The 27,862-nt window shown below is 41.0% G+C and overlaps 1 protein-coding gene and 1 long non-coding RNA gene across 4 annotated transcripts; one reads left to right on the top strand and one right to left on the bottom strand.

Annotated features, from left to right (window-relative positions):
- LOC144327331 (uncharacterized) lies at nucleotides 1–17,241 on the top strand. The gene is made up of 2 exons (XR_013392413.1): nucleotides 1–543; nucleotides 15,564–17,241. It is a non-coding gene; the product is annotated as an uncharacterized LOC144327331 (long non-coding RNA).
- ACTR2 (actin related protein 2) lies at nucleotides 570–27,843 on the bottom strand. 3 transcript variants are annotated; one of them, XM_028722035.2, is made up of 10 exons: nucleotides 27,688–27,843; nucleotides 20,562–20,672; nucleotides 15,537–15,551; nucleotides 13,128–13,343; nucleotides 11,414–11,486; nucleotides 8,753–8,889; nucleotides 7,092–7,241; nucleotides 5,510–5,655; nucleotides 4,421–4,553; nucleotides 570–1,964 (listed from the first exon to the last, which is right to left on the bottom strand). In XM_028722035.2, exons 1-10 carry the CDS (start codon nucleotides 27,733–27,735, stop codon nucleotides 1,794–1,796), a joined length of 1,200 nt encoding a protein of 399 aa, XP_028577868.1. In that variant the 5' UTR covers nucleotides 27,736–27,843; the 3' UTR covers nucleotides 570–1,793. The 3 variants fall into 3 exon arrangements, with proteins under 3 accessions (XP_028577868.1, XP_028577869.1, XP_028577870.1); XM_028722036.2 differs by lacking the exon at nucleotides 15,537–15,551; XM_028722037.2 differs by lacking the exon at nucleotides 27,688–27,843 and having other exon boundaries at nucleotides 15,537–15,554; nucleotides 20,562–20,671.
- Between the last annotated feature and the right edge of the window lie 19 nt (nucleotides 27,844–27,862).

Below are 27,862 nucleotides of genomic sequence, written 5' to 3' on the forward strand. Positions count from 1 at the left end.
TCTGTCTGAAGCTGTTTCGCCTATCTTTTTGACAGGCTTTCCTTTTTATGCACATGTATGGAACACCACGGACGCGGGTGGCGCTATGGGTAAAACCTCAGCGACTAGGACTTGCCGATCGCATGGTCGGCGGTTCGAATCCCCGCGGCGGGGTGCGCTCCCGTTGCTCGGTCCCAGCGCCTGCCAACCTAGCAGTTCGAAAGCACCCCCGGGTGCAAGTAGATAAATAGGGACCGCTTACTAGCGGGAAGGTAAACGGCGTTTCCGTGTGCTGCGCTGGCTCGCCAGAGCAGCTTCGTCACGCTGGTCATGTGACCCGGAAGTGTCTTCGGACAGCGCTGGCTCCCGGCCTCTAGAGTGAGATGAGCACACAACCCTAGAGTCTGTCAAGACTGGCCCGTACCGGCAGGGGTACCTTTACCTTTTTATGGAACACCACAAATTAGCAAGAATGCTCTGGTAAGAAAGCAGCTTTCGTCTTCTGGCATTCCTGGTGGATGTCACTTCGAAGGGCGTCAATAATCACTATACCTTTCTTCAGTGGTACGTTTGACTTTAATGAAACAGTATTTCAAATACTTATTTTATTTCCTTTTATCCCAGAGTCAAGATTAGACAGGTAAATTTTGAGTATTTAACCAGTTTACTACAATGCCAATATTCCAATGTGGGGGTTTTTAACCGCTACAAATATAGGTCATTCCTTACAACCTACCTCACAGTTCCATATATAAATATCTGGGTGATTTTAAATAACATTTAACAATTATAATTTTTTTTTATTTAAAAAAAAGCAATAATTACTTGGCACTGTGTTACTGTGTGTTCAAATTTAATACAATTCTGTTTTTCTCTAATTTTGTACCAGTAAATAAAGTTCAGGTTTTTTTAAACATACTACTTTCAATAGATTATATCCAGGAATCCAGTCCCAGATGACATTCTAATGTTACCCATTAAAAAAAAAAGTCTTTAAGCCCCAATGGTAATGAAAGATGGTATCACAGTACCAAAAAAAAAGAAAGAAAGAAAATTGCAAGAAGCTCTGTATGCATTCCATAGGAGAAAACAACTACCTAGTGCCAAATCATTAAGCTAGAAATATACATTTGAGAGAGAGAAGTGCAGGCAGTTAAGATAATTAATTTGCAACAACAGACCGGCAAATTTCTATTTTAGTTTCCTCATAACTCTGCCATCTGATTAAGGATACATAATCAATTTTCACGTGAAACAATTTCAGACCCCAAAATATTCCAGGGGAAGGTTTTAAAAAAAAGTTTGCCATTCGATCCAATTTAAGAGATCATAAGCAAGATATAAAGACACTGATTTCAGAGTTCTTACAATATAAAGACACTGAACAGCATGGGATAAAGGCAAAAGGATGCAAAGATAAATCACTACAACCACATGATAGTAAAGAGCTGTTTGTCCAAAGGTTCTCTCGTGCTCAAAATAGTTTCCATCCATGATGAGCTACAGACAAATGCCAATAGCATTATAGCAATAACCCAAGAAAAAGCTACTGGAATTACCCAACTGCCTACTGGGAAGGAACGATGCGACAGACAGGCTATTCGTGCCCTTGTTTTGTTTGCTGAGAAGTGGTCCAATTAAGTAGTCAAATATAGCCACATTTAAAATATCTAACAAAAGGAACCAGAACAAAACCTAGCCCTTGGGTCAAAGGGCAGAGACAGGCCTTTCCGTGTCACATAGCTGAATGAGTTCAAAGATTGGCAATAAAGGAATGCGAGCATTGGAGCTGCGATGGGAGCAAGCTCCAGAGTTTATCTAACCGTCACACCAAGTTTCTCAAGCACACGTACTCCCTTCTCCTGGTATTCTTGTCTGGTCATCCAGAAGTTATCTTTGTCTTTCATGATGTCTGCTAGAACTGCACCACCAAGGAATACCATGTGCTTTCGACGAGGTGGATCTTCAATACGAATCTTAAATTTCTTAATGGGAAAAGATGATAAAGCAACATTACTAGAGGTTATGGAGCAAAGCCGTAAAACCTGTTAAGAATGGCAGAACTGGCATTCAAACAGCTCTTTCTCTCTGGATGGTCAATGACTACAGTACTGGAATGTTAGTAGACACCATGTATAAAAGAGCTATAGCTTTGGAGGTTATGGGAAACATTGCAAATTAGAAACTGAACTGTAGTTCCAATTTTGTCTTTTTCTAATGGATTTATCTGAACTTGTAGCCTATTACATTAAAAAAACCACACCCTGATATATACATATATTACAAAAAAGCAGGTTTAGGAGAATCTGTAAACTATATTTATGTGGATGCATTTGGCAACAGAGGGGAGCATTCTACATTTTGCCTTATTTCCCTGAAGTGTTATAGCACAGATTAGACCTCCAATCTATTCCCCCGGCTTTGGGTTTGGCTCCCTGTAGAACTGGACTCAAGAGCACCAGCAAAACATAGCATGCCTTGTATTCTCTGCTCAGAAACTTTTTCCTTATGTTCTGATCCAGAACAATCGCAAAAGTAGTTGTGGACAGAGATACTAAGAGACTAGTTTATAATCAATGACCTTATCCAATATGCAAGCGGAGTATAATGCAGATGTCTAATTATATACGTATTAAGCCACAAAATTAACCGAAGTATTATGTAAATATTAGAATATAAAAAATGTTAATATATAGGCTTTTTTAAGTTCTGTAATTGGTAAGCCACTGTATTTTGGAAGCTCTGTATATGACATACTGTAGAGTTGCAACCCAGTTTGCACAAATTTAAACCAGTTCATCAGTTTTAGTCAATTAACCTGCATATACACAATGTCTGTGAAGCAAGAATATTTTTGATACATTTAGATGCACACAATTTAGAAGGCATTCCTCCTATGTCACCTACATTTTGTATAAACACTTGTATTAAAAATTGTGCTGTAAAAATATGCTGCCCAACCAATGCCGTGATTAATCCATTCACGTTTAAATCTAACCTGTTACAAAGTCACCCCATAAAGCAGGTAGCTTTATAATATAGAAAATTAACTGATGCTAGTAAGAAAGAAATCTAAGTTGATCCCACAAATGTGAAGTCAGATCACATGTAATTTTGAGAACAGTGGTGTTTGGTATTTCTGGAAACCTGAACAAAAGCCCAGCAATTTCCAGAGGGTCAAATATTTCACATCACAGAGTGATCTAATTTAGCAGGTTTATTTTACTTATTTTCAGTAAACCAAGCTAGAAACTTTGAAACTGCCAAGATTGCAAAATAAAATTGAATCAGTAGCCATTCATTGGTACTAACAAACACATGAAACGGAAGTTTTCCTGCAGAAAGATTAAGCACTGGAACATTTTCTAATCTACGCCACTGATGTGGATAGGTCAAAGCAGAGGTGGCTAATCTTTTTTTGCTCAAGGGCCACATTAAAGGTATGCCAGCTTCCAAGGGCCACATTCCAGTATGTGTGCACACTCATATAAACACATACATGCTCTCAGCTGGTGCCATTGTCAGATGTTCTTAAAGAGGAACAAGGAAGCAGTGCTTCTTCCTATTTGCTAAGCCCCTCTGAGAACTTCTAACAAGGACACTGCACCCAAGGGAGAAGGTGCCCCTCTGCAATGGTAAAAAGAGGCACCTTAGGGGACCAGTGGAGAGGCTGAAACCTGTCCAGTATGACCAGCACAATACTGGGTCCATGCCACCTGCTGGGGGATTTTTAAATTTTCTCTTGTTTTAAGATCATTGCTGGGAAGCTTCAGGAGCTGCCAGAAATTCCTTCAGGGGACTGTATACAACAAGCACCCAGGCCATCCTGGGTTAAATAATTGTTTTATGAAGGATGAAGACCACCTAAGGGCTTCAGGAAACTAAACTTCTACTGTATGTAATGAAATGCACAACAACACAAAGCAAAACCAGTTTCTCCTCATTGTTCCAACTTAGCAGTTCCTCTACTGCAGGCATGGCCAAAGTCTGTTTCGGGGGCCTAATCTGGCCCGCTGGTCAGTTTAATACGGCCCCTGTGGCAGTTTATTTCCTGGGGTAAAATCCTAAAAAAAACCTCAACAACTTCAACCCTAAAATAAGCTCAACAACTTCAATCCTAAAAAAGGTTAACAACTTGGGTCGGCCCTCACGGCCCTTCACTTCATCAAATCTGGCCCTCTTTGGAAAAAGTTTGGACACATTGCTCTACTGAGATGGCATTCCAGAGAGAACTCTAGAAAGTTCTTCACAGTGTACTTAAGTACAATCCAAGACGCTGAACAGCTTAAAGCAATTTCACAAACAACTGTAATCTCAACGTGAAGTTGTTTATTCAAAGTTTACAAACTCAATCATGATGGTCCCACGATATTTCTGACCACCTTGCTCCCTCTAGTGACGGTCCTGTATATAACTTAGGATTTATTTGAAGGCTACTTACTGAAAGTTTCTCCACATCACCTTTCAGGACCCGTTCCAGGTAAAGCTGTTTAAGTTCACGTTCCAGTCGTGAAGGCAGCCCTGGGTACATCGTGGAACCTCCAGATAACACAATGTGTTTATAGAACTCAGACCTAAAGATGAAACACACTTCTGTAAACAATGAGCGTGACTGCGGCAACACCAGTGTGAAAGACATATTTTCACTTCCAAAAAGGGGAACAGAAACCAACATTAAAGATGCAGTAATAGACCCTTAAACATTCCCATTCAGGATTGTCTTTCTGCAGCAAGACAGGAGTAGTAAATGCTGTACAGATGATTGGTAGCCATTTTTGCCTAGTCTTTGAATCTTAATTGTATTTTCATATACTCATCTCTTTAGCGGCAGCTAAAAAAGCCAATGCAATTCTGGGCTGCATCAATAGGAGTATAGCATCTAGATCAAGGGAAGTAATAGTGCCACTGTATTCTGCTCTGGTCAGACCTCACCTGGAGTACTGTGTCCAGTTCTGGGCACCACAGTTCAAGAAGGACACTGACAAACTGGAACGTCCCCAGAGGAGGACAACCAAAATGGTCAAAGGTCTTACATGCCTTATGAGGAACGGCTAAGGGAGCTGGGCATGTTTAGCCTGGAGAAGAGGAGGTTAAGGGGTGATATGATAGCCATGTTCAAATATATAAAAGGATGTCATATAGAGGAGGGAGAAAGGTTGTTTCCTGCTGCTCCAGAGAAGCAGACACGGAGCAATGGATCCAAACTACAAGAAAGAAGATTCCACCTAGGAATCTTAGGAAGAACTTCCTGACAGTAAGAGCTGTTTGACAGTGGAATTTGCTGCCAAGGAGTGTGGTGGAGTCTCCTTCTTTGGAGGTCTTTAAGCAGAGGCTTGACAACCATATGTCAGGAGTGCTCTGATGGTGTTTCCTGCTTGGCAGGGGGTTGGACTCGATGGCCCTTGTGGTCTATTCCAACTCTATGATTCTATGATTCTTTAAACACAACATCCATGCAACATTGGAAAATTGCCCATCCCATCTTCTACCTTCACACAGATTTGAGTGTGCTAGTTTTTCCTGGTCCTACCTGGTGTCAATATCAGCAGCTTGGATGGTATTGAACAGCAGTTCAGCGACACCAACTCCCTCCACATTGATCAAGTGAGGCTGGAACAGAGCTTCTGGCGCCTCAAACCGTTCGCCACCAACCTTAATAATTCTGCCGTCTGGAAGCTATGGAACAGAACGTCTGATGTTACTGATAAAATTACTGTTAAATTACAACTAATAAAAGTGTTTTTTTTTTAAAAAAAAATACTAACAGTGTTCAGATAAATCACTGGAATCCCCTCTAGCAGTCCCAAGTTGGTCCAAATGTGTGATGGGAGGAAAGTTACCAAATCTCATTTTGATGCACTTGTAGTTTGGGCTCTCTCTCCACTTGAATTCTAATTCTAATTCTTATTAATAATGTATACACCACCCTTCTCTGAAGATCTCAGGGAGGTTTACAAGAGAAAAAGACGATAGAAAAGCACAATATAAAAGCACTAATAAATAGTTAGAACAAAACCAAAACAATTAGTCCCCCTCCCACAAACACATGTAAAAGGTGGTTTTATTCCAGGAGTCTGACTGCGCTTTAAAGCCTCGCTTACAGCCACCATAGCGGTTGTTGTGTGGCTTTTTCTCTGACTTCCGACCAGAAAGCACAGCTGATGCAAAACAGGCTGTTATCATGACCCAATATTGCATCTCCTGGCAAAATAACACTCCAATCTTCTCTTTCTTCCAGCTCTTAATTTTAAATTATATCATTTTAAAATTACATCATGCCTGTCGACAAAGCCTCCAAGGTGTCTGACAACAGTTTAAAAAACAACAAAACACAACCCCAATAAGGTAGCTGTGACAAACCGAGGAAAAAGCAGATGCAGATGACCATTAACTGGAAGCATTTGCTTCCTGCTCTTTCCAAGAAAGTGGTTAAATTGTAAGTCTAAGGTAGTTAGGAGCATAAAAGACATGAGTTAGACAGTGATAGGCAAATGGCACACCAAGTGGTAATGTCTTCAGATGACTCATCAGCTTTTATTAAGCCTTAAGGAACATGTTTTCAATAGAATTTGGAACAAGGCAGCCCATTCGAACAATGAACACTTTAGAACAGGGATGTCCAACAGGTCAATCGTGATCTACTGGAAGATCCCCAGGAGGTTTTGGTAGATCACGGTTGATCTCTGGCTTCCTTTCCTTAGAGTCACTAAAACTGACTCCTGCCCTGCCCCCTTGCCCCACCCTCCATCGTTGTACGATCTCTGGAAGGGAAGACAGAGCTTTCTCTGCGCTGCTGTTTTCATCCATAGAGATCTTTTTGTGAGTGACTTCACCCCTTTGTCCCTTGCCTTTAACCCCCCCAAACAGAAGTTCCCCCTCAAAAAGCTTTCTTTAAAACTCCTATAAAAACAGGGCTTTTCTATTCCCCAAAAGAGCTCAACAACTTCGAGCTGAACCCCTCAAAAACGGGGATAGATCACTGCCAGTTTTTAATTCTGAAAGCATATCACAGTCACCTGAGAGTTGGCTAACCCGGCTTTAGAAGAAGAGGCTTCACTCAAATCAGCAATTGAAGTAGTGCCTAAGTGTGGTAGCTTAAGCCTGTGACATACCGTGTAGGACTCAACTAGCACAGTAGTTTCCAAGGCCAGTTTCTGCTCCTGTTCAATGTTGTAGCCCACATAGCACAGCTTTTCTTTAATCATACGAACAGTCTCAAAATCAGCGGAATGGTTGAAGGCATATCCTCGTAGTAAAAGCAGCTGGCATGAAAGTAAGTTAATTAGTGGCAAATCTGAAAACTGCTCTCCCTTCTACATAGTGTAAGCCCACAACTTGCGTGGGGGTTATGTTCCGAGAATTGTGCCTAAAGCCAAAATTGCATCTAATCAAAACCCATTGGGTTCAATGATGGTTGGGACTGCCAAAGTCATTTTCCCTGGAACCCCGCCCCACCCCTAAAAAAAAAAAAAAGCCACACATGTAAAGCTGAATGCACACAAGTTAAATGCGTGTAAGTTGCAGGCTTACTGTATAGCTTTTTAAAATAAGCAGGCTTCTGAAAGACAAGCTGATAAAAGCATGACTTTTAAGAAAATAATCAAATTACATAGGTTAAGGGAACTGAGTTTTCAAGTCCACCAATTTAGCCTGCTATGGAAATGTAAAAAGGTAAAAGGGTACTGGGAAATGATTTATAATGAATTGAAAAACATGTTTAAGTATAACTTTCCCCAAAACAACAGTCCTTTTTGTTGGGGAAAACTCAGACTGAAATTTTCAGGTGTCAAAAATGTATGATCTATTATTGAAATGGGAGATGAAGAATGAAATAGTTAAATCAGTAATGTTCCAAGGATCTAGGACGTAATATAGAAATAAATATATGGGGAAAGTTATGGAAAACAAATTTGAAATTTACTGCTTGTTACAAAAGAAAATGATATGAAAATGATGTATAGATGGTATAGAACACCTAGTAAATTGGCTAAAATGTATAAGAAGGTTCCTAAGAAATGTTGGAAATGTAAACAGGCAGGAGGATCCTTTTTCCCATATGGTGGAATTGTAGGAAAATAAGGACGTTTGAGCGCCGCAACCCCAGAGTCGGCCACGACTGGACCTAATGGTCAGGGGTCCCTTTACCTTTAAGGACTTTTTAGTGGATGATATATGATGAGATAAAAAATATGTTTAAAGTGATTATACAATAAAAAACACCCTAAAGCTTTCCTTTTAGGGATTATAGGGACAGAAGTTCCAAAAAAATAATGATTAAATTGTTTATGTATGTTACGACAAAAGCAGGGATTTTATATGCTCAAAAATGGAAGGAATACGAAATTCCCACAAAAGAAATATGGATGGGTAAGGTGATGGACTATGCAGAAATGGCAAAGTTAACAGCTAAAATTAATTGATGACCGTTTTGTGGAATAATGGAAGCCTTTTTTGGACTATTTAAATAAATATTATAGTTTGATGAATTCTCAAGTAGGATTTTAAGTATGAGCAACAAAGAATTAGGACTTACGGTAATACTGTTATGACATAAGAGATAGACAGGGTGCAACAAAGGGCAGAAAACAAAATCACCATGGAAAATGGGATGGGAAGTTGACAAACAAAAAAGAAAATTGTGTATTGGAGTGTATATGTGGAAAGTTTTCTTTTTTCTTGAAAATGAAATAAATAATAATAATAATAATAATAATAATAATAATAATAATAATAATAGCATGCATTCTGCTCAGATTCAACACCACTAGCTTACCTTGATGAGGTATCTGGTAATATCTCTACCAGCAATATCTAGTCTTCTGGTGAGATGAGGAAGAGAGAAGCCTTCATAGACTGGACAAATATGAGTAACACCATCTCCAGAATCCACAACAACACCAGTCAGTAAACCTGAACAAGAATAATGGCAAAAGCACATGAGAACATGTCAATATGGATCCTGGTTTTAAGTCTAGGAAACAAAACTAGCCTTGGTCTGTATGCTGGGAGAAGGTCAGAAGAAAACATGAGCCTACAGATTCTCCTAAATCTCTCTGTGGCTTGTGACACAGACAATGAAAGTATAATCCTGGAAGAGTTATCTAGATTGGGGACTGGGACTGCCACTTCTTGAATGGCTTATTCCAGAAGCCTGTGAAACTAACATCATGGTACAGTGTCCACATTGAGCAAAAAAAGTAAGCTAAATTCAGTTGTGTTATTATATTTATATCCCACCATATGAAGATATCAAGAATGGCTAGTGTCATTCTGCCTCAAGATGGAAAGCATGCTACTATAACATCTTAGGGCTTTCACACTACAGCGTAGAAATAATTATTATTCAAACTATTAAAGAAGACATTTGGGCACATTCCTAGTGTCCTTTTTTACACAGTCTTCCTTTCTTTTATAGGCCTGATGCAGATTGCTTTTGCTTATTTCCTTCAAGGAAACAAAGGCATCATAGTGGAAAATACCAGCCAGCATTTCAAATGTGTAACCTAACATACTGAGCCACGAAAAATATATACTGCCATTCTCCATGTATGAAGGATGGTGCTGCATACAAGGAGAATGGCAATATATATTTTAGTAGCTGAGCATGTTGCTGATAATAGTCATTTTTTCATATTCTTTACAATGCAAGCTCATTATAATAATAATCTGGTTTGAACAATTTTCATCAAGCATGCATCATGGTTCCATTTGTATTTGGATACAAGTTTTATTCTCTTCAGGCTCCAAAAGTCAAGCTGTCTTCCTCTAATCTCAGTAAATGAAGCGGCCAGTTGAATAGGCTTTCAAGCCTTTTCAATCAATACATGAAGTAGCTTGCTTCCATAAAAAATTATTAGTTTGACCCAAGAGTAAAGCAACATGCAGTTTCAGTCTAATACATGTCATAGTGTTCTCTCTGCCCTAATTATGAGCTAGCAGTAGTCTCTCAATTAGCAATAGAAAAGAGTGCACTTTAGAGAACAGAAGTACTACTAGCTATGCTTTTTAGCTACTCATTAAAGTAGGGATGGGTGGCCCAAGCCACAGTGGGCAGAGCTGCCTAATAGTCACTCATCAACAAACAATACAGTGGTACCTCGGGTTAAGTACTTAATTCGTTCCGGAGGTCCGTTCTTAGCCTGAAACTGTTCTTAACCTGAAGCACCACTTTAGCTAATGGGGCCTCCCACTGCCGCCGCGTCACCGCCAAGCGATTTCTGTTCTCATCCTGAAGCAAAGTTCTTAACCTGAAGCACTATTTCTGGGTTAGCGGAGTCTGTAACCTGAAGCGTATGTAACCTGAAGCATATGTAACCCGAGGTACCACTGTACAAGCAACACGAAGACCAGTATATTAGATAGCACTGCAATCCCTATTGCACGATATACATGATTTAGTACAACAAAAACAAAATGTAAATGTGTACACTTGTAAATTCTCTAATATATTTGAAATCAAATGAGCATACGTCTGTCAATCTTTGAAAGTCCGTGGAAGTATAAGAAGTCTATAGTTGAAACAAAGTAATAGATGCTATCCTGTGGGCTAATCGGTAAAACTTTTTTAGGCGTTCATGGTGCCGAAGTAGTAAGTGAATACAGTGGTGCCCCGCAAGACGAATGCCTCGCAAGACGAAAAACTCGCTAGACGAAAGGGTTTTCCGTTTTTTGAGTCGTTCCGCAAGACGAATTTCCCTATGGGCTTGCTTCGCAAGACGAAACGTCTTGCGAGTTCTTGCGAGTTTGTTTCCTTTTTCTTAAAGCCGCTAAGCCGTTAATAGCCGCTAAGCCGTTAATAGCCGCTAAGCTGCTAAGCCGCTAATAGCCGTGCTTCGCAAGACGAAAAAACCGCAAGACGAAGAGACTCGCGGAACGGATTAATTTCGTCTTGCGAGGCACCACTGTAACAACGTCGGACAGTGATCCCGGTTAATCTGACTGTTTCGCTGGAATCTTCTTCAGCACAACCCATAGATTAGGAAAATGCACATGGAGCAGTGGTCATGAGGATATGTAACATAGTCACTCGTGGCACACCATGAAGATCTCCTTGCACAGCAATTAAGCTTGAACAAGGCCTCCAAACAACATTGTTTGAGAAAGATACCATTAGCTAGGGCTGGGATGGCTAATTTTGCTAACACATAAATAAATCTTAAGTACAAAGTAGCATTTACAGTAGCAGTCGGCCAAGGTGGGGTGGCAGTTCTCACCCAACCTGTCACCTGTATCTTTGTTGCTTTCTAGTAGGTAGAGAGAGGGGGGTGAAGCAGCAGTTAGGTTCAAATGCACCAGAGGAGACAATCCAGTACTCCCAATTATGCATTTGTACCAATGTCTTGCCCCTCCTTCCAGTAAACACCAAAAAGAAAATGACTGGAGTTTGAGTGGTGCAGCCTCACCCAACTGACTGCTACTGAGTATTTACACTTACCTTGTGCATACAGCGTGAGAACGGCTTGAATGGCTACGTAGACACCAGAAAATTGGTAGGTTTCAAACATTACCTGAAAAATGAAAGTTATCTCTTATTTGAAGAAAGCACAGTAAATTTCATAGGTTAAGTCAGTGTTTGACAAAGCACTATTTGGCAACTTCATTATCTGTATTTGCAAAAAAAGTGTGGTTTACAGGTCATAAAAAGCAAGTCTCTCCACCCCTCAAACATAGAAGCAGTCCATACTTTTAAAAATTCAACGTAGAAAGAAATTGATTTTATCTTCTGAACATTTAGAGCAGGGGTCAGCAACCTTTTTCAGCCGTGGGCCAGTCCACCGTCCCTCAGACCATGTGGTGGGCTAGACTGTATTTTGGGGGGGAAAGAACGAATTCCCATGCCCCACAAATAACCCAGAGATGCATTTGAAATAAAAGGACACATTCTACTCATGTAAAAACACGCTGATTCCTGGACCATCATAGCTCATAGTTGTTTGGAAGTTCAAAAAGAAGTTGTCATAAACTTAACATATCTCAATTCAGTTAATATGCAGCACAGAACAAATGAATTGCTTTTTGATGTTGAAAAATTGTCAATATTTAACAGACTGCTAAAACTATTTTTACAGACTACTAAATTTCTAATAGTTAAATTAGAAGTGTTTTCAGAACACAAGTAATGAAAGGTTTCCATCTAACACTATTAATCACTTTATATCTATCCCTACTGGTGCATTATATGCTGTTCCTATCTTTAATTTTTTTTAGTTTTTTAAAGTGCATTTCCTTCCTGTTTTCTCATGGTTACTGAATTAGCTTGAAATGCAAACTTTATTGATATTCCAAGCCAGGATTTGCTCTAGGAAAGTGGCATACAAATAAACTGATGTTCAAGAATCTCCATCTAGGGCATGGGTAGGCAAACTAAGGCCCAGGGCCGAATCTGGCCCAATTGCCTACTAAATCCAGTCCGGGAATCAGCGTGTTTTTACATGAGTAGAATGTGCCCTTTTATTTAAAATGCATCTCTGGGTGATTTGTGGGGCCTGCCTGGTGTTTTTACATGAATAGAAGGTGGGCTTTTGTTTAAAATGCATCTCCGCTTGTTTTAACAAGGCCTAAAATGTTCTTTAGGACGCGGGTGGCACTGTGGGTTAAACCAGAGCCTAGGACTTGCCGACCAGAAGGTCGGTGGTTCGAATCCCTGCAACGGGTGAGCTCCCGTTGCTCGGTCCCTGCTTCTGCCAAGCTAGCAGTTCGAAAGCACATCAAAGTGCAAGTAGATAAACAGGTACCGCTCTGGTGGGAAGGTAAACGGCATTTTTGTGCGCTGCTCTGGTTCGCCAGAAGCGGCTTAGTCATGCTGGCCACATGACCCGGAAGCTGTACCCCGGGCTCCCTCGGCCAATAAAGCGAGATGAGTGCCACAAGCCCAGAGTCGGTCACGACTGGACCTAATGGTCAGGGGTCCCTTTACCTAAAATGCTCTTTAGCATGCAAGAAATGAAGGACATATTACTTCACTGAAAAACATCCTAAGCATTGAAGGATATCTAACTGCCATTTCAGAAGGTTCTGAACACAGGTAACTGCATGCTCCTGGATAAAATCTGTTTTCCCTGCCCCCAAACAGAATAGAACTCCTCCTGAAGAATACTGCCACCTGGGCTTTCTCAGACAGAAAGTAGGGTTTGTTTCAAGGTACCTACCTCCACAATCTTCTCCCTGTTCTTAGTTGGATTCATAGGAGGCTCTGTTAGAAGTATTTTACAGTTTTTTGTGTCAATGTTAAGTTTTTCTGGTCCAAAGGTGTAGTCCCAAAGGTGTTTCATATCATCCCAGTTCCGGACAATGCCATTCTCCATGGGGTAGTTAACTTCTAACATGGACCTCAGCTCACTTGCTTCATCACCAACCATAAGATCCTACAAGTTACAAATGAAAACTGGAAAATTAACATTTTCCAAAACCATTTTTTGAATTCAACTCTTCAAAAAAAACTATAAAAAGAAGCTGCTTTTATTATTCAGTCTTACAATACAATGGAGAGGGATAATACTTACATGTTCGAATGAAAAATATAGCAAGGTATTTAAAATGAAAGAAACACAGAAGGCACAACTCTACAAACAGCTATGTATATAAAAATCAAATGGAATTTGGGACAAAGGGCCTAGTTTACATGTAGATTTCTAGACCAATACATTCAACTTTTTATTACACGTTTATATATGAACAAGTCACGTGATGTGGAATTGCACATAATAATAGGTGGGCTTAGCAGAATAAAATTTCCATGCATGTTTCATGTTTTTGTGCACATTACTAAATGGGAATAACGAGTGCTGCACAAGCATAGAGAACAAGTAGCAAAAGCAAATAAGGGACTGCAAATTCCACACTGATTGAGGAGAAAAAAATAGAAGTTTTATATTAGTCAGAAGATTTCTGCAATGTGCACCACTTATTCAAAGTCTGTAAACTATCCTCCACAAACATATGAACTTCATTCCTAACTTAATTTTGATTTATAAAGACATTTTTGAAATGATTAAGCAACTCTGATCTATTTTGAAGTTACCAAAAATATTTTGCACTGTAAGTCAGTGATGACAAGTCAGTGATATGGCATCATTCTTGCAATGAACACAGGCATAGAAAAAGTTTAATCTAGTTTGTGTCCTATCCCATCAATATCCTAACTAACACGATATTAAAAAGGAACAAAATTAAATTTGTTCTCATGCTTCAAAACAGGGGGAAATTTAAACAGTAAAGTCCCTTATTTTTCAAATAAAGTAACACATCACCAGCAACTATGGAATATTTGAGCCTAAATATATCTGTCATATGGGGAACTAACATGCAAGTAGAAGAGGCATCTTTAAAGCCAAACTGAAATCCTCCTCTAGGCAGGATTTTAACATTGTGCTTTTAAGGATTTTTTTTATTGTAATTCTGCAGCTCTACTATAGCTCTTAACTTCATACTAGTTGTGGTTAAAATAGTCTGCTGAAGATAATTCATTTAACAAATTTAGAAGCAAAACTGCCTGATAGGTAAAGAGAGTATATTCAATGTACCATTTTACCCCACTGCTGCCTTGGTCCTATTAACGCTACTTTTAAAATACTATTTTTTCAATCTACATCAGGGGTAGTCAACCATTTTATACCTACCGCCCACTAATGCATCTTTCTTGATGGTAAAATTTCCTTACCGCCCCCCAGTGCTCAATGGAAGGAGGATTCAGCTTGTGCCGTAAAAGCCCCTACCGCCCACCTAGAATCCTGGAGCGCCCACTAGTGGGCGGTAGGGACCAGGTTGACAACCCTTGATCTACATCAAACAAGAGGAGCAACGAATCACACAGCTTTTAGCACATGCTTCAGACATGATCTTGAAGAATCATGTTGAGAATCCTGTATTCAATTTAGAAGAACAAATATTAAATACATGGCAACACGATGACACAGAACATATTAAGGGTAGATTCACACATACAAGCCAGTTAATTTTTCCCTCAAGTATCCCTAGATTGCAGGACTGCATGGGGAATCGCAGGAAGGTTCGCTTCATAGACATGATTTCTGCATCTGCACTTTTGGGAACCGCTGTATTAACGAGATTGTAGAAATAGCTCTATGTGCGAACAGTTCACCACCATTTCACACACTGCATTTCCCCATGGGGATTGCAAGAGGAATCATCAGAAAAAAAAGAAATGGCGAGTTTGCATGTGTGAACTGACATTATTGGTTTTAATACTCTCCATATAATGTGTCTTGCCTACATAGCAGACAAGATGCAAGTAGTTTTCGATGACTCATTTTTGTTATGTCTCAGCAAGTGGTTTCTAGCACTGATACTGACCTTCAGATTCTTTGCCTCTACAGGCAGCTGCAATTATTGGGGCATGCCACATCTGCAAGATGTGTACAATAGCTTTAAGGAAGTACTAGCTACTGAATGAAAGCAATGAAGAAAGATTAAAATGGTTATGTATTCAGAACATAAGTGGACAGGACATGGAAATTATAAAGCACCCCAAAAAAAGAGGCTACAAGGTCCCACCAAGCAAAAGAGTGGATGATAGAGCACAGGGACGCCTCACTTACCATCTTTTTGTTATTCTACTTCAACAGGTCAAGAAAGATGAAGAAAAGGCAGAAGCAAGAGAATCAGAAGAGGCCTAAGTGAAATCTTTTTTTTTTCAAATTATTTCAAGTATAAACAACAGAACTAAAGCAGAAAAAACAGATGCACGGACAGGTGGAAATGCTCCAAATTCTGCATACTTCAGGGCAAGTGAGAATAAGTCTGCTAAGTTTAAAAAACAGAACAAAAAAAAAACAAGAACCGAAACAGAAACAGAAACAGAAACAAGAAGAGCTTATTTCCATGCATGCAATGCCTGATGTTCTGATTTTCATCATTAATGCACTACAGGTATCCTGGTGTGCCTGCAATTTTGCTATGCAGGACAGCATCTGTCATCCCCCAAGAAATGACTATTATCCTTTAACCACTAAAAATATATTGAATAATTAAGGTGTTATTCATTTTGACTCAAAATGTGAAGAAATAGGATGAAATATATACATACAACCAGATAAATGTTAAACACTGCATGCTTTAATTCTCTAAGCAGATTGCTAATTCGAAAGCAAAGAATAGAACTTTTCACTGTTCTATAGTGCAGTAATCTGCATTTCTGTAGACAAGCAAAATTTAAGTACTAGTATAATATCTATGCAATGGCTATTTGTCACTAATCTAAGACAAGGAGCCCACAATATCTCATGTCTCTAAGGAAAGCCATTAGGTTCAAGTATACTAGATTACTTACTATATTTCAATGTAGAGCCAAGGAGAGCAGATACACCTCCATCTCTGCCAGAAAAAAATCCAGACTGTACCATGCAGCCTACTTTCACCCCCTTAGAGCCAATTTCCTGCTGTCAGTGTTTCAGAAGCTTGTTTCTTGGTTGGGAGTTTGGGTTAGGGAAGAAAAGGAGGAACTGCAACTATAGTTTATTACAGTGCAGTTACACAAATCTTTAAACCAGGAGGATTCAAAGAGACTTTCAAAGGTGTTTGAAATGTAAGAACACTAAGCATTGTGAGAATTTCATCAATAATAGCTGGGGTCAAATTTGGGGTGTTTTTTAAAGTGTTTTATCATGTTTTGAAAAATCAAATCTTTGGCAAAGTTAAGTCCACTAAGCTGCCCAAAACACTACAATTATTCATAGTTTTTTTATTTTTTTTAAGGGCTACCCCAATGTGCACATATAGTCCAGGCAGCCCTCAGTATGCTCTAAAGAGGCCAATAGTTTAGTTGATGGTTTTGCATGCATTAATGCTGCTTCTGCAAAATTTTGACTTTTGTAGCCACTTCACAATCACCCCTCCTTCAGTGCCCTACTTTGCCCATAAAGGTAACTCCAGGTCAGAAATAAAACCATAGCTTAGCATGAATGAGCAGTGTGCCGGTATGCACTGTTCAACTGTGCCTTGCCTGCCTGTGGCAAAAACAAACTATGAAGTTTGGCTAAACCAAGAACAAACCTTGGCTTCAATTCATGGTTTTTCTGGGGGGGAAACAAACCACAAGTGCTGGTTTCCCTTTAATACTGAGCCCAAAACTCATGGCTTGTTTCTCTCTGAGGTACACAAGCTGAAACCAGTATGATTGATTGTTCATGACAAGCCATAGTTCATTTCTGATTGTGGATTACCATTATGTGTGAAGTGGGCCATTTTCTGAATATCACTTAAATGAAAATTATGTATTTTGCATATAAAACAGATATCAAATTATGCAGCCCCCAATTTCTTCTTTGCTATGTTGTTGCAATTAGCATCTAGGTTCCAATAAGTATATTCTGGAAACGTCTGTACCATTTTGTATGTTGAAAAGACAGTTTAGAAATCTGATCATGCTCCTTACTGTTTTGCCTAGTTATATGCCAGGAAAAACTGAAACGGTGTGGAATGTTTCTATGTGACACCCCACTTTTGCTTTCAAATGAAGAAAATGAGTGCTGCATGACTCAGGAGCCCTCATTCTTAGAACCTGCTTAAGCACAATTTGCTAAGGATGAAGATCTCACAAGGATCCAAATAACCAAGGCTTCCTTTAGATGGGGAAAGTTTCAGCCCCAAGCCCACATTCTGTTCAGGTCAATCTTTCAGGGGCAACATGCCACTAGTGGGCAGGGGCCAGAGCAGAGCAATGAATATAAATGTTGCCCTCATACAGAACTCTAGTTTCTACACACTCGCACACATCTGTATTCTCCATCCAAACAAGCAAGAACCATTATTAGAGTTCACAGACTCATTCCCATCAGGCAAAAAACACCAGAGGAGGATGCAAAGTACGGCTAGGAAGGGGTATTGCCAAGGGAGATGGGATGTAGGTGGAGAAGAGTAGGATCTTGGGAGAATCCCAAGGATCAGATTGAGAGGTCTGGAGGGGCCCTTTTGGCCCCTGAGCCCAAGGCTCTCCACCTCAGCTTTGAAGTTTCAGCTGGTGCCCAATATGTAATGCCAGTGCATTTCATATTTGTGTAGGGCAGCTAAAAATGTGGGCTTGGGCCCAGCGTGCCTAGAGCAATCCTCTCCCAAAGCACACTTTCTTTGTAATACCACTCATTAACCAAGTGAAAATCACACAGATGTGGAGGCTGCTCCCATTAACATGCAAGCCTGGGCATCTATGAGCACTGCGAAACTTATTAAAGATGGATTTTGGTGGCCAGAGCTGGGTTACACCAGGTGAGAAGAGCTATCTCATCCTTTGAGTTTTCTTCAGCCTTGCACGGATGTATTTTTCAGATTACAGGAACACATGAATTTGCCTTATAGATGGAAGGTTGGCCCACCTAGCTCTGCATTGTCTAGACTGACTGGCAACAACTTTTCATGGTTTTAGGCAGGGGACAGTCATAGCTCTACCTGGAGATGCTGGGGACTGAACCTGGGTCCTCCTGCAGGCAAACCAGACAATCTACCACTCAACTTCCATCCTTTCCCAAATGTGAATCATCTTCCCCTTGCCTTCAAGACTGGACATGAATAACTGAATTGCCTATTGCGTAGAATGAGGTCTTAATCCAAAGCAGTAACAAAGCAGAATCTAGTTAAGTAGGATGGCCATCGTTCTTTTCTTCCTAATGCCTGCTAAGTATTTGTGCTATTTGGCTACAGAAAATTCTTGTGGGACATCTAAAGTTGGCAGTGCTAATATAATGTTTAACTCTTGATAGTATTAATGCTCATAGTAAAAGCCAAGGTTTTTCTAAAGTTGTGCTAGCCAATCACACTTATAGTTTGAAAGTAGGTGCAGACTTTGAACATCCTTGCCCCCCTCTGCCCATGCTTGGTGTGTTCTCTTCTTCTAAGCTGTTTATCTGTTTGGGCATCGTGAGGAGGAGAAAACAGAACTGTTTGTTACACTATCTGAGATGTTGTAAGTTGGCCAGAAAAGAAGAATGAACATGAGCCTAGACACAGAATGGAGTAGCGGACGGGAAAACTACACATGATCCTAGACAGTGAAAGGCGAGGAAATGGAACTGCTGTCATATAACGCAAGTTATAACTACTCCACTAAAATGCAGGTGACTGACAGTGCTCCAGTTACATTGCATGAACAAGATTGGACAGAAATCTGTGTGAATTACATGGATACAAGGTGGTACTGCCTGTTTGTAATCACCCCCTTTGCTTTTAGAAAGCTCTGCCCCGCCCTCATGATTTGGTTTTACTAAAACATTCTGAGGCCTGCTTGTCTGATCTCTCCAATTCCACCATGTTTCCTTGTGGTTACGTAGTTGGTTGAGGAGGGCAATTTGGGCCATAACCTAAGTGAACAAAGCAATACACAACTATCTACTGATATCAACCCATGTTATATCTTAAGCAAATCTCACTTTAGCAGGCTCTCTGCCTGCTACCCTCCACATACTTGATTTAGTCTGATTCCCCTGCTATACCTCAACATAATAAATGGGGCAATGCCAGGGTCCCCAAACAATCATGACTCAAAGGAAAGGATATTCTTAAACTCCAACAGAATGAGTTAATGGGAATAAAGGTCTTCTGGAATGACACAGAATAAATATTATACCCAGATTATCTGTTGCGCTGTCAGGGTCGAGAATGGGAAGCAAGAATGTCCTGAAAATTCCCTTCCTGTGAGCAGATTAAAAGGTAAAGGTAAAGGTACCCCTGCCCGTACGGGCCAGTCTTGACAGTCTCTAGGGTTGTGCGCCCATCTCACTCAAGAGGCCGGGGGCCAGCGCTGTCCAGAGACACTTCCGGGTCACGTGGCCAGCGTGACATTGCTGCTCTGGCAAGCCAGAGCCGCACACGGAAACGCCGTTTACCTTCCCGCTAGTAAGCGGTCCCTATTTATCTACTTGCACCCGGGGGTGCTTTCGAACTGCTAGGTTGGCAGGCGCTGGGACCGAACAACGGGAGCGCACCCCGCCACGGGGATTCAAACCGCCGACCTTTCGATTGGCAAGCCCCAGGCGCTGAGGCTTTTACCCACAGCGCCACCCGCGTCCCCGTGAGCAGATTAGGCTGAAGGAAAAGGACTGGTCCAAGGTGATCTTTCATGGCTGAATGGGTTTCAGCATGGATTCCCCAATCTTAGTCTGACACAATAACCACTACTGTACAAAATATTGCTATCAGCTCGCTCACTTACTCACAATAGTTTAAAAATCTACAGCGGACACTCGGGTTGCGAACGTGATCCGTGCAGGAGGCACATTTGCAACCCACAGCATTTACAACCCACAGCGGCACGGCTGCGCATGCGTGGGTTGCGATTCAGCGCTTCTGTGCATGTGCGACCGCCGAAACCCGGAAGTAACCCGTTCCAGTACTTCCGGGTTTCGGCGGGTCCATAACCCGAAAAAACGCAACCTGAAGCGCCTGTAACCCGAGGTATGACTGTACTTAAATAGCGCCATCAGTATTTTTGTCCATAAAGAAGCCACATCTCAATTTCCATTTGCACTGATTTAACAACTAGATTATCACGTAATACATTAGAAGAAGTTATCCAGAAGAGAGAGGTAGCACCCCAAAGTACCATGCAGAGGACTTAAGTTCTTTAATAGTACCTTGATTTCAATGTTTCCCACTTTGGTAGTTGAACGAATAATTGGTCTTCCAACCAAAGCTGGGAAGATGTGTTCTGGAAAATTGGATCCTGCATATCCGCATTTCACAAACTGAAAGATAAAATAAAAATCCTTCAGGTTAATTTGTTGGCGCCCACATACATTATAATAGCTTGTTGATGCTGTTCTGTTACTTTAACATAAAACTACAAGAAGGTAAAGATAGCTGGACAAATTCCCAAATAAGCACTTATCATTTTAAGTTTAAAATGTTCTCATGAAGGAAATGCTGGATATCGTGAAAAGACAATTACCGTATTGGCCCGAATATAAGCCATACCTTTAAAATTGGAGGGGGGGAAAGAAAAAATACCCAAATATAAGCCGCTCCATTCCTTGCTGCTCCTGGCTGCATACTGCGGGGGGGGGGGGGGGGGAGCCGCGCTGTGTTGTTGGCGGCCTTTCCCCTTCCTCGCTCTCTCCCTTCCCGACCTTGGGGGAGAGGACAGGGGACTACGCACGGGGTGGACACCATTTTGCCGAACTCATGCTGCTGTTTGCCCCGTGCTGTTTGCATACCGCAAGGCCGCGAATATAAGCCACACTTTAACTTTTCATGGTCGGAATTTGGGGGGAAAGTGAGGCTTATATTCAGGCCAATACAGTAAAGGAAAAATACACATAGTCCAGTTTCATCTGGTTATGTATATTAAAGTCTGTTTAGAGATTTAGATTTATCCATGGATTCTGCATTTATGCTAATAGAAAACCTCTGAATGCATGAAATGTCAATTATAAAAAGGGCAATAAATTCTTGCCTTGCTGATGGCTGGATACACTTCAAAAAAACCAATCTAAGCAGTAGGGATTTCCTTAGGTTTGCCAGTATCTATGAGACATAGAGCTGCTGGAATTCTGTTACTTGATGTGAAGTACATAAGCACAGTGCACTAAACTCAGCTTCCTGAAAATCCCAGCCATCATTTTTTTTAAAAAGGTTCAGAATAATTTATATGTAAAAAGATGCTTGAAAGTTGTGTAGGCAATGCTTGATGAAATCTTTGAAACTGTTTAATAAGTCCAGTGGTCTGGGTGGCCAAACATAAACCCCCTAATTATTAGCATAATCAGAATGCATGTCCTTGATTTATATAATTTATGCATTTTTTATTTCAATTATTTACACCTGCCTTTCAGAATATAAATTCTTCAAAGCTGGCTTACAGGAAACATTAAACTACATTTTAAAAATTAAGAATGTTAACAGTAATTTTCTTTTAAAAAAGCAAAAAAAAAGCAACTAGGATCCTTCCCACAGTTGGTGGTAAAATAGCACTGTGATAGTGAGGGGATAGTCCCACTGGAGCAGACTTTGTGCAGACTTTGCCCGTCTCTTGGAATTCTTCTCCCAGGGCAGATAATGGTGGTTCATCTTGGTTTAGGCTGACATACTTGGAAATGATTAACCATCGTTTCCAGTTTGCACTTAACAGGAAGCTATGGTCAGCTATGGGCTTACTGGTTTGTTTCCCTGCTCATGTGAAGTGAAAGCAATGAGGGCTGCATGCTGCTGGTGCACAGAGCTTCCCATTCAGTGGGAAATTGATTTTTATTTTATTTTACCAGATTTATATGCTGCTTAGTCAACGCCGTTAAGCAGTTTACATAAAATATCCAGATATAATCAAACAAATTTGTTCTAAAAATAATAATCAAAATATATATTTAAAAGTAGTTAGTAGTTTAAAAAAAAAAACACATAATAAAATACAATTACATATTAAAATACTTGTCAAGTTTGCGTATTTGGGGAGACTTCCCTAAACAAGAATGTTTTTAGCAGGTGTTGAAAGCAGTTCAGCAAAGTTGCCTGCCTAATTAATATCAATGGGCAGGAAGTTCATGTGGTGCTGAAGGCAACTTGACTTGACTTTCTCTCAATGCATGTTGAACGAATCTTGTGAATTATGTTTTCCAGCCATGGCTTATTATATCCTGCACAATGCTGCAGGGTGTGTTGAGTCATGATCTCAACACAAGAGTGTCAAAGGATATTTTCAAAAATGCATCGACACACCAAAGCCGTCTATTTATGATTATTTCAAACTGGTTTTTAAATGGTTATGAAAATCTATAGACTTTAGAAAAACACACACAAAGATTGCTCTTCAATTGATTGTGAAAGATCTTTTCAGTGTAGGAGATCATTTGGGAATCTGTTTCTTTCCATTGTGCTGCAAAGTGTTTTTGCACCATAAATAGCTTTGGATTCGTGTAAAAGCAGCCTATTAGTGTTTTAAATGCATACACCTCATTTGTCATTGCTCTTCCTCCCCCTCTCTCTAGCTACATAAGCCAATCTTCAGTAAAAGCTAGCTTTTATACATGTGAATGCTGCGAAAAAGCATTTAAGCGATATGCTGTTTTGATATGTGGCATAAGGTGCCCTGATGTCGATAGAAAACCAGGGTAAAATTAAATAAAACAAAATAAAGTAACCAGGGAAAGCTTTTAACCTATTATTTAGGTCTCTCTAATATTAAGTTGCCTTGATTTTTTAGTTTAAAGTCTAAGTATAAATAATTTAAATTTTAATTAAGTAAATGAATAAAACTGGCTATTTCAGCTTACTATTTGCCTCTTCAAAAAGAAATACAGCACTAAACCAGCTAACTTCACAATTGTAAATATAGACATTAACATAACCTTTAAAAAAAAAAACTCTTTTAGGGAAATCTGCTGGGTTTATCTACTGTATGCTTTACCATATATAGTTTCTTCTGCACGCTATGTGGTTATGACTGGCTCTCTCACTTCCTGTTAAGTCATCAAGTAGTAATAAATTGCTGTCTATAAATATTGCTTCAAATGGAAAGCACAAATGTTTGAAAAATAGGCCTTCTCGTTAATATTAAATGGCATTATTCCCATCATAATTTCCAGATAAGTTAGACTTCATTCATTTTAGTTCTCCTGATGGCAGAATAAGGTTTTAATGAGAACACGCAAACCTGAAGCATTCTGTCATTAACCCAAAGACACTAAACTGAACACTCAGTTTTGAAGTATCCCTGCTGATGTTGCTAACACTGCACAAACTGGAAATATAAACATGTTCCAATTGTTGGTGAATGACTACTTTAGAAGAAAATTCATCTTCTGAAGCTGGTGTTTTAGTTAGGGTGAAATCCCTAGCAGGGTGTTTCCTCTAAATGCAAACAGCAGCTTCAGAGAAGGGATTTCAGCAGGACTTAACTTCCTTCTCCATGCTTGCTGAGATCCTGACAATTATCAGCTCTCCCCCCCCCCCGCACTTGCTATGTGAATTTTTTAAAACATACATGTTAAAATTTAAACATGCATTTAATGTCACATCTAACTTCACCCTAAGGAAAGCTTGAGCTTTTTGAAAATGTTTATTTGAAAAAATAAATTGTGAATGTGTCAAAAGTTAAAAATGCTCTGCCTCCGCAGTTGAAGGCTGTATCCTTCTGAACTCCAGCTGCTAGAAACCACAGAAGGAGAGAGTGCTCTTGTGATCAAATCCTGCTAGTGGATTTCCCACAAGCATCTGGGTGGCCACTGTGAGAACACAGTGTTGGACTAGAAGGGTCACTGGCCTGATCCAGACGCCTCTTCTTATGTTCTTAATGAGGATTTACATAGCAGTCATATGTGTTCAATGAGACGTACTGCCAATAAATGTGCATAGGACTTGCAGGCTCAGGCTGCAGATAGAAAGCAGACAATTTTTCATCAACAAAAAGCACAAGCAATAACCAAAGTGAAGCTTTGCCTTACATTCCAAAAAATGAATGAGCCCTCTGTGATACAGAGAAGCCAGATAATCTGTTTCAAACACACACATAAAGAATAGTCACAGTAAGCATCAATTTTATAAGGGGTCATTACTCACTTGCAAAGCAAGTCATTACACTTCAGCATATCTTTCAAGTTGTATTTTAAACTCTTGCAACCCTCAGTGGGAGCTTAGGGTAAACGATAGGCTAATAATAATTCCACCCCAAAGCTCAGGCGACTCATCGCTCTGCAGTGAGAAATGCTGTAACAGTGGTACCTTGGTTTACGAACTTAATCCGATCCAGAAGTCCGTTCTTAAACCAAAGCGTTCTTCAACCAAGGCCTGCTTTCCCATAGCAGTGGGGGACTCAATTTACAAATGGAACACACTCAACAGGAAGCGAAACATGTTCTTATTCCAAGGCAAAGTTCACAAACCAAAACACCTACTTCCAGGTTTGCAGCATTCTTAATCCAAGTTGTTCATAAACTAAGCTGTTCTTAACCAAGGTACCACTGTATTCCCTGCCACAGTACTATCAGCAATTAATCTATACAGGGAGGGAAATGTTTTAATGGCTTGTTAGAGAAGAGTACAAAAAATGATTCTAGCCTCAGGCTGAAAAAAAGGCGGTTGTGGCGAAATTGGTTATATTGGGGCCCCGCTAATTGATTTATTGGTCCTCAATTAGCTACGCATGGCCGCCCACACACTTCCCTGCGAGACTCTGCTCCGTCTCCAGCAGCTCTTCAGTCACGCCTTAGCAGAGATAAACACAGCGGTGTGAAACTGTCACGTCCTTCACTTAGCTTCCAGAGTAACACACAGAGACCAGGTTTGTCCATTTCAGCTTTTTATTCCGACATTCCCCCAGGGATTTCTCCTGGGCTCCTTTCCGCCATTACAGGCTACGTCTTTTTCCCTCAAAGACCAGAGGAGAACAGAACAGAAACTCCTCCCAGACTCCTCCCAGCTTCTACTGCTGACGTCTGAATGTTGAGGCATCATGGGAACTTCTTAACCAGTTAAGTTCCAAACCTGACACCCCCTCTATGCCGAGACCATTCTGACGAGACCCTTTAGAGTTCAACACCTTCCCCTTCTTCTGACTTCAATATTCTACTTTTGGTATTCTCAAACTGAAAGACCTTTCGTTAGAGAACATATTTTTAGAGGAGGGAGGAGTCTAGGTACTATTATTAGTACTGCTGCTTCTAGGCCATTCAAAGGGGGGGGACTGAAACCAGCACTCTGGTGTCTTGTTTGAATGACTATGAAACATGAGGGGTGGGACACTGAAGCAAGCAATACAGTATTTCTATTGTTTTACTTGATCTAGGGGGCCATCTGACCCCCCCACCCTTGGCTATGCCCATGTGAGCACATACTCACCTAAATATAATAAAAATTTTATTCTGTATACCCCACCCATCTGGCTAGGTTTTCCCAGCCACTCTGGGCGACTTACAGCATATGTAAAAGCATAGTAAAACATCAAACATTAAAAAATGGGGAAAGAGTCACAACAGTGACACACCTAGAGAACAGATATGGGGTGGACAGGCAGGGAGGGGAGAAGTGGCGTGCAGCTGTGACAAACTGCTTGAGGGGACAGCCAAATTCAAAGAAAGTAACTCAGGTGCCAGTAGATGGCAAAATGTTAGGAAAGTGGTAGGAGTGTGTGTCCGATTGTAATCCAACAGAACTGGAATAAAAGTGACCATGGGACTGATTCTGTCCCAGCGCAGCACAGAATAGTTCTTAGAGTACTGGACTAGGACTTGGGTGATGCAGGATGAAATCCCTACCTCGCCAAGAAGCCCACCGTGGGCCAATCACTCACACACCCGCAGCCTAACCCACCTCACAGGGTTGTTGTGAGGATAAGATGGGAGAATGTGACGCCACCTTTAGCTCCTTTTATGAAAGTGTGGGATAGGGATGCAACAATCCAGAGAAAAAGCGAAAGAATTTGTTTAAAGAAAGCGTGGCAATATGAGAGGAAATGCTTAACTTAGGCACACGCGCACCTTCGGCAAGTTAAAAGCTACTTATGCCGGGGAGGAGAAAGAGGAAGGATCATTCTAGCTTCTTCTACCAGCACCTCAAAAGGACTCAAAGGATTGCAGCTCATTGATGTTTAATAGTTTCTCAATGGTCGGTGTTTCTCTCCCCACCACCATATGCTTTAGAGGTGTTCTTACAGTGGTGCCTCGCAAGACGAAATTAATTCGTTCCGCGAGTTTTGTCGTCTTGCGAAGCACGGTGTCGGGAAAGTTTTGGAAAAGCTTCAAAAATCACCAAAGTCTTTAAAAACCTCAAAAAAGGCTACCACACTGCGTTCTATGAGTTGCTCCTCGAAGTCAAGTCGCAACTGTATTAACGGTGTCAAGAAAAAGGAAACAAACTTGCAAGACGTTTCCGTCTTGCGAAGCAAGCCCATAGGGAAAATCGTCTTGCAAAGCAGCTCAAAAAACAAAAAACCCTTTCGTCTAGCGAGTTATTTGTCTTGCCAGGCATTCTTCTTGCGAGGTACCACTGTATTTTTTTTTTTTAATCTGTAAGCCGCCTTGAGTCCTTGTCAGGGGAAAACCGCAGAGTATATAACTACAGTGGTACCTTGGGTTAAGTACTTAATTCGTTCCGGAGATCCGTTCTTAACCTGAAACTGTTCTTAACCTGAAGCACCACTTTAGCTAATGGGACCTCCTGCTGCCGCTGCGCTGCCGGAGCCTGATTTCTGTTCTCATCCTGAAGCAAAGTTCTTAACCTGAAGCACTATTTCTGGGTTAGCGGAGTCTGTAACCTGAAGCGAATGTAACCTGAAGCGTCTGTAACCCGAGGTACCACTGTATATAATTATTTGAAACAAAACAAAATAAAATCCTTCCAGTAGCACCTTAGAGACCAACTAAGATAGTCATTGGTGTGAGCTTTCGTGTGCATGCAAAGCTCATACCAATAACACCAGGAAAGCTCATACCAATAACTTAGTTGGTCTCTAAGGTGCTACTGGAAGGAATTTTTTTATTTTATTCTGTTTGGACTACGGCAGACCAACACGACTACCTGCCTGTGTATAATTATTTGGCACGGTCGGCTAACGCCTTACCTCCCAGCTCCCCCCCCCCGCCTCAGGCCCCGCTCCCCCCCCCCCCACCCGCGGCGGGCCAGACACCCACTAGGGTTTCCCCTCCAGGCTGCTGAGGTGAGGTGGGGAAAGGCGGTTGACGGTAGAGCCGCCAGCCCTTCCCGCCCTCGTATGGGGGGGGGGGGGGCTCAGTCGCGGCCGCCGCTCCAGGGAGCGCGGCGGCTCCTCCTCACCCCGGTGCCGTTGTCGCAGACGACCACTTTCCGGCCCAGCGTGTCCATGGCTCCTTCTTCCGTGAGAGCGAGCGGCTGAAGTGAAGGGTAGCTTCGCCTCCTCCCCGCGACTCCAACCAGGCCTCTCTCTCTCTTCCCTCACAGGCAGCCCCGGAAGGGAAGGCGGGAAGGCGGA

Source organism: Podarcis muralis, chromosome 3 (assembly GCF_964188315.1).
Source record: "Podarcis muralis chromosome 3, rPodMur119.hap1.1, whole genome shotgun sequence".
NCBI classification, from domain to species: domain Eukaryota; kingdom Metazoa; phylum Chordata; class Lepidosauria; order Squamata; family Lacertidae; genus Podarcis; species Podarcis muralis.